Source organism: Anomaloglossus baeobatrachus, chromosome 2 (assembly GCF_048569485.1).
Source record: "Anomaloglossus baeobatrachus isolate aAnoBae1 chromosome 2, aAnoBae1.hap1, whole genome shotgun sequence".
NCBI lineage: Eukaryota > Metazoa > Chordata > Amphibia > Anura > Aromobatidae > Anomaloglossus > Anomaloglossus baeobatrachus.
Window position 1 is genome coordinate 38,161,881 of NC_134354.1, and position 14,048 is coordinate 38,175,928.

The 14,048-nt window shown below is 46.3% G+C and overlaps 1 protein-coding gene across 2 annotated transcripts in view; it reads right to left on the bottom strand.

Moving 5' to 3' along the window:
• Positions 1–14,048, bottom strand: part of DOP1B (DOP1 leucine zipper like protein B) — a 251,294-nt gene that overhangs the window by 201,230 nt on the left and 36,016 nt on the right. For both annotated transcript variants that reach the window (XM_075334991.1, XM_075334990.1), the window contains exons 3-7: positions 13,793–13,974; positions 11,841–12,011; positions 11,398–11,587; positions 9,346–9,444; positions 7,276–7,399 (exon numbers count right to left, since the gene is read on the bottom strand). In XM_075334991.1, the coding sequence (XP_075191106.1) occupies positions 7,276–7,399; positions 9,346–9,444; positions 11,398–11,587; positions 11,841–12,011; positions 13,793–13,974 (766 nt within the window). The remainder of the gene's footprint in view (positions 1–7,275; positions 7,400–9,345; positions 9,445–11,397; positions 11,588–11,840; positions 12,012–13,792; positions 13,975–14,048) is intronic.

Genomic DNA, 14,048 nt, shown 5'->3' on the forward strand with positions numbered 1-14,048 from the left:
CACCATCTTCCCTAGGAAGTGCATGAGGCGCCTCAAGGGGTGTGACTGACCCCGAAGAAGAGATTGTACCCCTGTCTGTAGTGAACGCTGTTTGTCCAGCGGGAGCTTCACTATCGCTGAAAGGGTATGAAACTCCATCCCGAGGTAAGTCAGCGATTGGGTCGGTGTCAAGTTTGACTTTGGGAAATTGATGATCCACCCGAACCTCTGGAGAGTCTCCAGAGTGACGGTCAGGCTGTGTTGGCATGCCACCCTGGAGGGTGCCTTGACTAGAAGATCGTCTAAGTAAGAGATCACCGAGTGGCCCTGAGAGTGTAGGACCGCCACCACTGCTGCCATGACCTTGGTGAAGACCCGTGGGGCTGTCGCCAGGCCGAATGGCAGCGCCACGAACTGAAGGTGTTCGTCCTTGATGGCGAAACGCAGAAAGCGTTGATGCTCGGGAGCGATCGGCACATGGAGATAAGCATCTTTGATGTCGATTGATGCTAGGAAATCTCCTTGTGACATCGAGGCGATGACTGAGCGGAGAGATTCCATCCGAAACCTTCTGGTGCTCACATGCTTGTTGAGCAGCTTGAGGTCTAGAACGGGACGGAATGATCCGTCCTTTTTTGGCACCACGAACAAGTTGGAGTAGAAGCCGTGACCATGTTCCTGAGGTGGAACGGGAATCACCACTCCTTCTGCCTTCAGAGTGCATACCGCCTGAAAAAGTGCATCGGCTCGCTCGGGGGGCGGAGATGTTGTGAAGAAACGAGTCGGAGGACGAGAACTGAGCTCTATCCTGTAACCGTGAGACAGAATGTCTCTCACCCATCGGTCTTGGACATGTGGCCACCAGGCGTCGCAAAAGCGGAAGAGCCTGCCACCGACCGAGGATGCGGTTTGTGGAGACCGAAAGTCATGAGGAGGCCGCCTTGGGGGCGGCTCCTCCGGCGGTCTTTTTAGGACGTGACTTAGACCGCCATGCAGAAGAGTTGCTCTGGCCCTTCTGTGACCTGTTGGACGTGGAGGAGTGGGACCTGGCTGAGGGCCGAAAGGACTGAAAGCTCGGTTGAATCTTTCGCTGCTGAGGTCTGTTCGGTTTAGACTGGGGTAAGGACGAGTCCTTTCCCTTGGATTGCTTGATAATTTCGTCCAATTGCTCGCCAAACAAGCGGTCGCCGGAAAATGGCAAACCGGTTAAGAACTTCTTGGAAGCAGAGTCTGCCTTCCATTCACGTAGCCACATGGCCCTGCGGACTGCCACCGAATTGGCGGATGCTACCGCTGTACGGCTAGCAGAGTCCAGGACAGCGTTCATGGCGTAGGACGAAAAAGCCGACGCCTGAGAAGTCAAAGACACGACCTGCGGAGCAGAGGTACGTGTGACCGCATTAATCTCAGACAGACAAGCTGAGATAGCTTGGAGTGCCCATACGGCTGCAAATGCTGGAGCAAAAGACGCACCTATGGCTTCATAGATGGATTTCATCAGGAGCTCTATTTGCCTGTCAGTGGCATCCTTGAGCGATGAGCCATCTGCCACTGATACCACGGATCTAGCCGCCAGCCTAGAGACTGGAGGATCCACCTTGGGACACTGAGCCCAACCCTTAACTACGTCAGATGGGAAGGGGTAACGTGTGTCATTAAGGCGCTTAGTAAAGCGCTTGTCCGGATATGCTCTGTGCTTCTGGACAGCATCTCTGAAGTTAGAGTGATCGAAAAAAGCACTCCGTGTACGTTTGGGAAACCTAAACTAGTGTTTCTCCTGTTGTGAAGCCGACTCCTCCACAGGTGGAGTTGGAGGAGGAAGTTCTAGCACCTGGTTAATGGACGCTATAAGGTCATTTACTATGGCGTCTCCTTCAGGTGTATCAAGATTGAGAGCACCGTCAGGATCAGAGCCCTGAGCTGCGACCTCCGCTTCATCCTCCAGAGAGTCCTCATGCTGAGACCCTGAGCAGCGTGATGAAGTGGATGAAGGTCCCCAGCGAGCCCGCTTAGGCGGTCTGTGACTGCGGTCCGAGTCGGAGTCCTCCCCGTGGGACCTATGTGTCACCTCAGGAGCAGTTTGCTGCTCCAACCGAGGGGGGCCTGGGGTCAATGATTCAACAGTGCCCGGGGCCTGTGTTACCGGTCTGGACTGCAAAGCTTCCAGTATCTTAGCAGACCATTTGTCCATAGACTGAGCCATGGATTGTGAAAGGGACTCAGAAAGTTTCTCAGCCAACACTGCAAACTCTGTCCCTGTCACCTGGACAGTGGAAGCCGGCGGTTCTACCTGAGCCGAGGGTCCCACCAGTGCCTGAGGCTCCGGCTGAGTGAGTGTCACAGGGGCCGAGCATTGCACACAGTGAGGGTAGGTGGAACCTGCAGGTAACATAGCCGCACAAGAGGTACAAGTTGCAAAATAAGCCTGTGCCTTGGCACCCTTGCTTTTTGCAGACGACATGCTGTTATCTCCTCTTAGCAAACAGTGAGGGTATATAGCTAAGCAAATACTGCGGCCGAGCAGAGTAAATGTATACCCAATATGGATATATATATATACACTGCGGCACCCAGGGGGGCCAGCACCTGTAACAGGTTCGGCTTACCGACCGCTCTCAGCGGTTGTGTGTCCACCAGATTCCCTGCCTGGGCCTCCCAGAGTTGTGGAGCTCTATCTGACGTTCTCCTCCGGCAGCAGCGATGATAATAATGGCTGCCAGCGTTCTGTCAGGAGGAGGGAGCCGTGGGCGTGCCTTAGAAAGTGCGGGAATCTGGTGCCCCACGGTGCTCAGTGAGGGGGGAGGAGGATATTAAGTATGCTCCAGCCCTCACCGCTGACGTTCAGTCTAGCGTCCCGCCCTTGCCCCTGACTGGCAGGCCCGGGGGCGGGAATATGCGGTACTAGGCCGCAAAAGCCGGGGACTCGATTTATAAGCGCGGCCGGCAAACAGGCGCGGTCGGCGCGGTAGTCCCGGCGACCCCAAACACAGAGCAGCTGCTGCAGCGTCCGATCCACAGGCGCTCTATGCGCCGTCCCCAAGGGGACACAGAGTACCTCAGAGAAGCAGGGCCTGTCCCTGATGACATCCAGTCTCCTGTCCGTCAGGTTCCCACAGGGGCTGCGGAGGGAGCCCGGTCCCAGTGCCTGGTGACCGGTTAGGATCCCACTTCTCCCAGAGCCCCTAAGGGATGGGGAAGGATAACGGCATGTGGCTCCAGCCTTTGTACCCGCAATGGGTACCTCAACCTTAACAGCACCGTCGACCAAAGTGGGGTGAGAAGGGAGCATGCCGGGGGCCCTGGGGCCCTCTTTTCTTCCATCCGATAAAGTCAGCAGCTGCTGCTGACTAAAATGTGGAGCTTGCGTGAATGTGTGCCTCCTTCAACACAAAGCATAAAACTGAGGAGCCCGTGATGCATGGGAGGGTGTATAGCAGAGGGGAGGGGTTACACTTTTTAAAGTGTAATACTTTGTGTGGCCTCCGGAGGCAGAAGCTATACACCCAATTGTCTGGGTCTCCCAATGGAGCGACAAAGAAATAAAAGATATTCAAACGCATTTCAGGCAAACGCCCCAATACAACGCTTCACGTGCTGCTACAAACATGTAAAACCACGAAAGCTGCCAACGTCAGAAACTAATCGATTCAATGGATTGCACGTGATTGACCACCGAGAAACATCATTATACTACATTGTGAAAAGAAAACTCCCAACACCCCAAACCCCCGAAAAATACATATAATACCAACTTATACCATGAAAATATTATCATATGATCCAAGTTACTACTGTGCTGTTCCACAAAATGTTTAGCTGCTCCGGAGTATTAAGCATTCCTATTAATGATGTTGGCTATGTGCTCCGCTATACTCCTTTTAGCTTTTCGGATCGTGCAGCCCACATAATGTAAACTACATAATGTAAACCACACAATGTCTTGCGATACAGTATATGACATATTTGGTATTGCAACTGATATAGGCTTGGATCTTTTTACTACCGTATCTACTATATCATTCTTTATAGCATTACTTGCACATCTTTTTTTCTAATTTAACATTGAAGAGGGTTTAAAAAATGATTAGAGAAATTAAATTAAAAAAAAAGTAAAAAAAAAAATACATAGAGATTATATATATAGATAGATATCTATATCTCTCTCTCTCTCTCTCTATCTATAGATAGAGATTATATATATATATATATATATATATATATATATATATATATATATACCTATATCTCTCTCACTATATATATATATATATAGAGAGAGATATAGAGATATAGATAGAGATTATATATAGAGATATATATATATATATATATATATATATATATATATATATCTCTATATATAATCTCTATATCTCTCTCTCATATATATATATATATATATATATATATATATATATATATATATATAGAGAGAGAGAGAGAGAGAGAGAGAGAGAGATAGAGATATATATATACCTATCTATATATATATTCTCTCTATCTATCTATATATATATATATATATATATATATATATCTATATATCTATATATATATATATATATATACCGTATTTTTCGCTTTGTAAGACGCACTTTTGTTCCCCCAAATTTTGGGGGACAGTAGGGGGTGCGCCTTATAAGCCGAATATACGGGGTTGGTATATATATATATATGTACACTGCAGGGTCCAGGGGAGGTGGGGACAGCAGCTCTGGAGCACAGGGGAACGCTGCGGCGGCAGCCTTTGATCTCCTGCACCCGCTCATATAATATGCACAGCCGCTGTCCATCTCCAATGGTGCTGAAATCGCACGCAGTGATGGGCTGGGGGAGCGGTGCATATTATATGAGCCTGCGCCCCCCTGTGATCGCACATGCACCCCCCTGTGTTAGATTTGGCCCCCAGGCTGCTGCTCATTCTAAAATAAAAAATCTTTACTTACCCCTGCAGCGTTTCTCCCCGTGTCCCTGCTTTCACTGTGATCAGGCAGGCAGAGATCTCAGGCTGCTGTGCCGATCACATGACCGCACTGAACCAGGAAGTAAGGAACAGAAGCACGGAGCCAGACAGGAGGGAGCTCAGCGCTGGAGGAGGTAAGGAAAGAGGGTTTATTTTACTATGGGCAGCAGCCTGGGGGCGATATCTAACACGGGGACTTGTGCGATCTATATAGGGGCCATGGGCAGCACTATGGGGGCGATATCTAACACAGGGGGACTTGTGCGATCTATAGGGGCCATGGGCAGCACTATGGGGGAGATATCTAACACAGGGGGACTTGTGCGATCTATATAGGGGCCATGGGCAGCACTATGGGGGCGATATCTGACACAGGGGGACTTGTGCGATCTATATAGGGGCCATGGGCATCACTATGGGGGCGATATCTAACACAGGGGGACTTGTGCGATCTATATAGGGGCCATGGGCAGCACTATGGGGGCGATATCTAACACAGGGGGACTTGTGCGATCTATATAGGGGCCATGGGCATCACTATGGGGGCGATATATAACACAGGGGGACTTGTGCGATCTATATAGGGGCCATGGGCAGCACTATGGGGGAGATATCTAACACAGGGGGACTTGTGCGATCTATAGGGGCCATGGGCAGCACTATGGGGGCGATATCTGACACAGGGGGACTTGTGCGATCTATATAGGGGCCATGGGCAGCACTATGGGGGCGATATCTGACACAGGGGGACTTGTGCGATCTATATAGGGGCCATGGGCAGCACTATGGGGGCGATATCTAACACAGGGGGACTTGTGCGATCTATATAGGGGCCATGGGCATCACTATGGGGGCGATATATAACACAGGGGGACTTGTGCGATCTATATAGGGGCCATGGGCAGCACTATGGGGGCGATATCTAACACAGGGGGACTTGTGCGATCTATAGGGGCCATGGGCAGCACTATGGGGGCGATATCTAACACAGGGGGACTTGTGCGATCTATAGGGGCCATGGGCAGCACTATGGGGGCGATATCTAACACAGGGGAACGTGTGCAATCCATAGGGGGCCATAGGCAGCACAGGGGAACGTGTGCCATCACAAGGGGGCTATATTCAATATAAAGGGGCCATATCCAGATTAAGGGGGCTAATTTTAGGATGGGGGGCTATGAGGGACATATATCCTATATGATTTGTTGAGGGACACTGGCATTATAAGATGGACCCCATTTAACATTAAAAAAAATAATTCTCTTTTCCTTCACCAAATTTGGGGGTGCGTCTTATAATCAGGTGCGTCTAATAAAGCGAAAAATACGGTATATATATATATATATATATATATATATATATATATATATATATATATATATATATATATATATATATATATATATTTTTTTTTTTTTTTTTTTTTAATTTAATTTCTCTAATCATTTTTTAAACCCTCTTCAATGTTAAATTAGAAAAAAAGATGTGCAAGTAATGCTATAAAAAAATAAAATAAAAAATAAATATAAAAAAAAAGTATAATAAAATAAATAATAAAAATGTTAATAAAAATGTATAGAAAAATATATAATAAAATAGTCAATAAAAATAAAAAAGTATAATAAAATATATAAAATAAATAAGATAAAAAGTAACTAAAAATAAAAAAGTATAATGAAAATATATAAAATAAAATAAAAAGTAAATAAAAACGAATATATAATAGAATAAAGTAAATACAATTAAAGTATAATAAAATATATAACAAAATATATAATAAAATAAATAAAAAATAAAATAGTAAATAAAAACTAAAAAATAAAACAAATATATAATAAAATAGATCAATAATAAAATATTTTAAAAAAATATATAAAAAAATACAGGATTAAAAAATAAATAAAAAAAAATGGCTGCTCTTTTTTTTTTTCATCCTAAAAATAGAAACACACCCGTCTACAAAGTTGTGGGTGGTACTACAGCTCAGCGCTATGTCTATCCTCTGATTTTAGGCATTAGGATCTCTAAGAATCCTAACACCTCAAGAGGAGGAAGAACAACCCGGGAAGGAATTATGCAGCAGCCAATAAGGTCATGATGAGAATGTAGAGGTGATAAAAAAAATCACTCATAAACCTCCGCCGCCCGCAGCTGCCAAACTACAAAAAGGGAAGCAAGAAGTAGTGAAATCAGTCGGGCAGGCACAGAGCGGAGGCGTCCATGACAGTGAAGGCTGCTGTGTATCCTCCTCCTCACTCGCACTTCTCCTTTTTGTATTATTTTGGTGTGATGTGTTTCGGTATATCTGGGGCCATGCAGGGGCTGTAACCTACCGAGCAGCCAGGCGTACAGCCGTCTGTTGAGGGACATGTCCCGTCTGAGCACCGTCTGGATGGCGCAGGAGAGGATGTGAATCAGATCTGTCCGAGGCAGCGACACGGGGCAATCCCCAGAATCCTGCACAGAAAGGTCACAGAAAAACGCACTGTAATGGATTTTTCAATTAAAAGTATCATAAAGACTTCCCGCATTTATACTACAGAGCTGAACTCCCCAACTCCAAAAAAGTAAGGACGCTGTGTAAAATGTAAGAAAACCAGAAGGCAATGATTTGGAAGTGTATTCTCTCCAGATTTAATTCACCAAATGAGTAATTTTTTTTTCAAATGAAATGGAAAATTGTCTTAGGCTATGTGCGCACTAGAAATGTGAAGTTTCTCAAGAAAATTTCTTGAGAAACTTCTGGGAGTGAAAGATTTCCGGACCTCCGGAAAAAATCCGCACCAAATCCGCATGCGGATTTGCCGCGATTTTCCCGCGGGTGGTTCCCTGCGGATTTTTGCAGGCTGTACTGCCGAAATCCGCAGGGTACCTGCGGAAATAATGGACATGTTCATTTTCTCAAGAAATTTTCTCGAGAAATTCTTCTCAAGGAAATTTCTTGAGAAAAATCCGCACAAGTGCGCACAGCTATTTTTTTTTTCATAGAAATTGCTGGGAAATGTCTGCACAAAGATTGCAGACATTTCTCAAGAAATTTCCGCGGCAAATCCGCGGGTAAATCCGCGGGTAAAAAGCTCTAGTGCGCACAGAGCCTTAAGCTCAACTTCTGTTTTCTTTGTTCTATCCAGAGTAAAATATGAAGATAAGAGATTTTAAAATCACTGTATTCTTGTTTTCTCCACATTGTACAACATGCACAAGCTTTTTTGGAATTGGGATAGTATATTACATTACTGATCCTGCGTTACCACCTGTATAAGGCCATGTGCCCACGGGCGCTCGTACCTGCGGATATATTCGCAGGTACGGCCGCATGTTTCCCGCCGGCATCCGCAGCTATTTTTAGCTGCGAGTTTCCAGCGGAATAGCTGTGGGAAACACGCGATTTACCTGCGGACGTCCCGGCCTCTATCTCCATAGCGGAGGACCGGGATCTCCGCAAGTAAATCCGCATGAATAATTGACATGCAGTTAGGTGCAGCTGAGGGATCTCCGCAGGAGATTCCGCAGCCGCACTTTCCGCAGCGTGGACACAGACACTCCCCATGTCCCATAGGGTAACATGGGGAGTGCCTGTACATGCTAAAACCTGCGGATTAATCTGGAAAATCCAGAAAAATCCACAGGTTTTCCGCGGCAAACTCCGCAGCAAAAAGCTCTCGTGGGCACATGGCCTTATACTCTAGAGCTGCACTCACTATATATACACATTACATTACTTATCTTGTACTGATCCTGAGTTACCTCCTGTATTATACTCCAGAGCTGCACTCACTATTCTGCTGGTGCAGTCACTGTGTACATACATTACATTACTGATCATGTACTGATCCAGAGTTACATCCTGCATTATCCTCCAGAGCTGCACTCACTATTCTGCTGGTGCAGTCACTGTGTACATACATTACATTACTTATCCTGTACTGATCCTGAGTTACATCCTGTATTATACTCCAGAGCTGCACTCACTATTCTGCTGGTGCAGTCACTGTGTGTACATACATTACATTACTTATCCTGTACTGATCCTGAGTTACATCCTGTATTATACTCCAGAGCTGCACTCACTATTCTGCTGGTGCAGTCACTGTGTAGATACATTACATTACTGATCATGTACTGATTCTGCGTTACCTCCTGTATTATACTCCAGAGCAGTGCTCACTATTCTGCTGGTGCAGTCACTGTGTACATACATTACTGATCCTGTGTTACTTCCTGTATTATACCCCAGAGCTGCACTCACTATTCTGCTGGGGCAGTCACTGTGTACATACATTACTGATCCTATACTAATCCTGAGTTACCTCCTGTATTATACTCCAGAGCTACACTCACTACCATTCCACATCCGGCCTATATGTTTCATATACATTGCTACCAGCTACATTAATACTTACCAAGCTATTGTGAAAAGGGAAGAAGAAGAGCAGAATTTCCAGCGTGTTCCTCTGAACGAGAACATTTGAATCCATTACCGAGACGCAGAGTGATTTTATCTGCAGAGACCAGAAAAAGAGAAACGTGATCCGATCAAATTAAACTGGTGTCAGCAAAATCGCAAGAAAATAATGGTCGGTTCCTGGCTTTATCCGCGAGCAGTAGTGGTACACATCCAGGTGGACTAAAACAAGAATGTAAAACACAATGATCTAGGGCTTGAATTCCTGCCTGATCCTTTTTTCGATAATTTATAAGGGGTTGTCCAAATGCGAAATCTCAGCGTCTGGCCATTTCTGTGAGGGGGAGAGGGGGTGAACTGTTCTTAATTAGGCCAGACGTATGGTTCTAAGAGAAGTGAGCCATTGTCTCATGTCAGAGTGATCGGAGCCCTATTGTCTGGTAAATGCGGATTGTCTGTGAAATGTGTATCACTTCAGCCCCTTTGACTACATAATTCAGAGGAAAATTATGCCGTCGGATTGAACTCGCGAGCAACCAATCCTGTAAGACCCAATACCCTGAATTGAGAATGGAGTGGTATAAAAAAAGGGCCTGCTTCTGTCCTCAAAGGAATACTCTATAGGACCTCAGCCTAAAAGAAGAGCTACAGTTCCAGCTGGAAAATCACAGAACTGCTCAATTTTTACAGTATTTCAGCCTAGGATCTATGGTTCAGGCTAGAGGACCACAGAACTGCTTAATTTCTATAGTATATAAGCCTAGGATCTACGGTTCCAGCTGGAGGATCACAGAACTACTTCATTTCTACAACATTTCAGCCTAAGATCCAGAGTTGCAGCTGGAGGATCACAGAACTGCTTCATTTCTACAGTATTTCAGCTTAGGATCTATGGTTCCAGCTGGAAATCACATAACTGCTTCATTTCTACAGTTTTTGAGCCTAGGATCTACGGTTCCAGCTGGAGGATCACACAACTGCTTCATTTCTACAGTATTTCAGCCTAGAATCGATGGTTCTAGCTGGAGGATCACAGAACTGCTCCATTTCTACAGTATTTCAGCCTAGAAGAGGAGTTCCATTTCCAGCTGGAGAAATCACATACGGTAACTGTTTCATTTCTACAGTATTTCAGCCTAGGATTTACGGTTCCAGCTAGAGGATCACAGAGCTGCGTCATTTCTACAGTATTTCAGCCTAGGATTTACGGTTCCAGCTAGAGGATCACAGAGCTGCGTCATTTTTACAGTATGTCAGCCTAGGATCTACGATTCCAGCTAGAGGATCACAGAACTGCGTCATTTCTACAGTATTTCAGCCTAGGATCTACGGTTCCAGCTAGAGGATCACAAAACTGCTTCATTTCTACAGTATTTCAGCCTAGGATCTACGGTTCCAGCTAGAGGATCACAGAACTGCTTCATTTCTGCAGTATTTCAGCCTAGAATCTACAGTTCCAGCTGGAGGATCACATAACTGCTTCATTTCTACAGTATTTCATCCTAGGATCTACGGTTCCAGCTGGAGGACCATAGAGCTGCTTCATTTATACAGAATTTCAGCCTAGGATCTATGGTTCCAGCTGGAAGACCACAGAACTGCTTCACTGCACAGTGCTGAGCCCACGAATGTGCTTGGAGAAGCAAGGGTGGAACAATTCGGTCAGCTGGTGACATATCTTGCTTTGCTCTGTCAGCTTCCCGCTATCTCATCTCTCTGATCCCATACTGTAATGTATTCTCTCTTTTGCTCCCTCCCCAGCCTAGAAGCTGTGATATGATCAGACACAGCTATTACACAATAGGGACACGTATATAACATTATCTCAGCACAGAAACATTTTTATTACACACATCCAATTGTGGATATTATTATTATTACAAGATCTATTGATTGAAATCAAATTTAAAATTAACTTTGTTAGTTGGAAAATCCCTTTAAATCCGAAGGCCAATTTAGTGGCAGTGATGATACCAGGGGCTGGTGTTCACGGCAGCGATCTTTGGTTTCAACTACACCTCTCACCATGGCCCTGCTGAGAAATACTCACGGCCAGCTGCCTGTCGTTCCCCAGCATGTGGCTCTGGGCGGCGGCAGAGACGTCTCTGTTGATGTGACTGACGACAAACAGAGAAGCGGGGAGCCGGACGGAGCTGCTGACCAGGACGCTGCCCCAGAGGGAGCTGTAGAAGACCTCCTGCCCGATCACCATGGACAGCTTCTGAAGTAAAATGTCTGTCCTGAGGAAGAACACATGGACGACATTCAGCTTTCCCAGAATCCTGAATGGCAAATCTGCCTTTACATGTAACAATAGTGGGAATGTATAACCATTTTTTTGTGTAGCCGGATCCTGCGGTCTCACTCTCACTTGATGCTTATTTTCTATTTTATAAACAGACTGTCACCATGACGACACACGGATCTGCACCAGTGCTGCATACACAAAACGATAGAGCAAAAAAAAAACCCAAAGTGTGTTTCTGTTTGTACCTGTCATAGATCTCGGACCCTTCTTCCAGGCCGGGCAGTAACCCAGTGATGAACGCCTGCAGACTCGGCAGCAGAGACCTCTGGAGAGGTAAGAAGTACGTCTCATACAGACCGAGGAGCAGCGGCTTCACCGACATTGCTGCATGTGACAGCAGCGGGAACAGACCTGAGCTGTGTGCAGAAAAACAGGTACATCATTATATATTATATAGAAAGTTACCCAAAGACCCCCATTCACTCAATGGAGGCCAACAAAGCGGAAGGGGCACCTGACATTGAGCTCAATACTAAATCTGTGTGCACTGAGCTCCCCCTAGTGGTGGCTACAGGTAGCCTGAAACTTATCGATTAAAGGGAATCTGCCACTCCATCCAGAGAGCAGCATGATGTAGGGGCAGAGATCCAGATTCCATATGGCACTTGCTGCAGTTTTGATAATCACTGTTTCATCAGCTGTTCTCTGAATGCTGAGCTCTGTATAACACCATCCACACCACTGATTAGCAGCTTTCTATCACCCTGCCCACACCACTGATTGGTAGCTGTGTATAACCCCGCCCACACCACTGATTGGTAGATTTCTGTGTATAACCCTGCCCACACCATTGATTGGTAGATTCCTGTGTATAACCCCGCCCACTCCACTAACTGGCAGCCTTCGGTGTACACTGTGCATAGAGAGAAAGCTGCCAATCAGTGGTGGGAGAGGCGTTTATAGGCAGGTTTACTAGTCCTCTAGTGGTAATCTCCTGCTGATTTTATCAAAACTAAAGCAAGCAGCCTGGAATAAGGGTCTCCGCCCCTACATTATGATACTCTTGGGTTAGGTGGCAAAAGGATTAAAAGCTTTCTTTTAAATAACACTAAACATCGAAAATGCATAAAAAGAAAAAAGGAAACATATATCCCAGTGATTCCTTCCTTAATCTCCTGCTCTCCCTTCATCCTATTTTGTCTCAGACTAAAATTAAAAAAATATCAAGAAATCTTCTTTGTGTCTCAGGGGCTGAACCTCGGCTCCTCAGGGGAAAAAACCTCGGCTCCTCAGGAGAAAGAACCTCGGCTCCTCAGGAGAAAGAACCTCGGCTCCTCAGGAGAAAGAACCTCAGGGGCTGAACCTCGGCTCCTCAGGGGCTGAACCTCGGCTCCTCAGGGGCTGAACCTCGGCTCCTCAGGGGCTGAACCTCGGCTCCTCAGGGGCTGAACCTCGGCTCCTCAGGGGCTGAACCTCGGCTCCTCAGGGGCTGAACCTCGGCTCCTCAGGGGCTGAACCTCGGCTCCTCAGGGGCTGAACCTCGGCTCCTCAGGGGCTGAACCTCGGCTCCTCAGGGGCTGAACCTCGGCTCCTCAGGGGCTGAACCTCGGCTCCTCAGGGGCTGAACCTCGGCTCCTCAGGGGCTGAACCTCGGCTCCTCAGGGGCTGAACCTCGGCTCCTCTCCCCTCCCTCAATGTCCTGTGAGTGGCTGTAAGACAAGTAGCTGCAGCAGGAGCCTCCCCCCTCAGAAGGTTTTATCTGGCTGCACAAAGGGCAAAGTCCCCAGCTAATTGGGCTTACATCAGCAAGTAGATGAAGATGGAGCCCGGCGGCGGGAGATTAACCCCTGCGTTCTCTGCTTTCTACACAACTGAGTGTTTCAAGAATATGCAGAAAATACAAGAGACAAACAATGCGGATGACTACATTTCTTACTTAAGTGACTATAATTTGTAGGTTTAGTGCCCCTTTAAGTCAATAGATGTGTGAAGGAAAACAGGGGGGGTTGAAAAACACCAAATTCAAGGGTCTTTTCAGTAACAATAAGCAATCATGACTCCAGATGATTGTTAGGAGCCCAACCTGTGCCGATCGGCAGAGGAGGGCACTTTTATTGTCGTTACGAAGGAGTACCCATGCCCCGCACCGGACCGCTGCTCCATTCATTCCCCATGGAGAAAAATAAAACCAACTTACCTGTATAAGAAAAGGTCTCGGGAGAGCCATTTGGTTCCAATGATCTTAAATATGATTTCATAGGTTTCCAGAGCTTTTAGGTGCACCCCACTTGGCAGGGCCGGGTGCAGGCATTGTGCAAGCCGCTTACTGATGATTAGCCTCCTGGGGAGTAGACAGTACTTCAGATTACTCTGCAGAGCCTGGAATAAAGAAGAATCAAGATCATAGTAATGATACCACACTGACCAGACGTCCTCACCGAAGAGCTGATGCT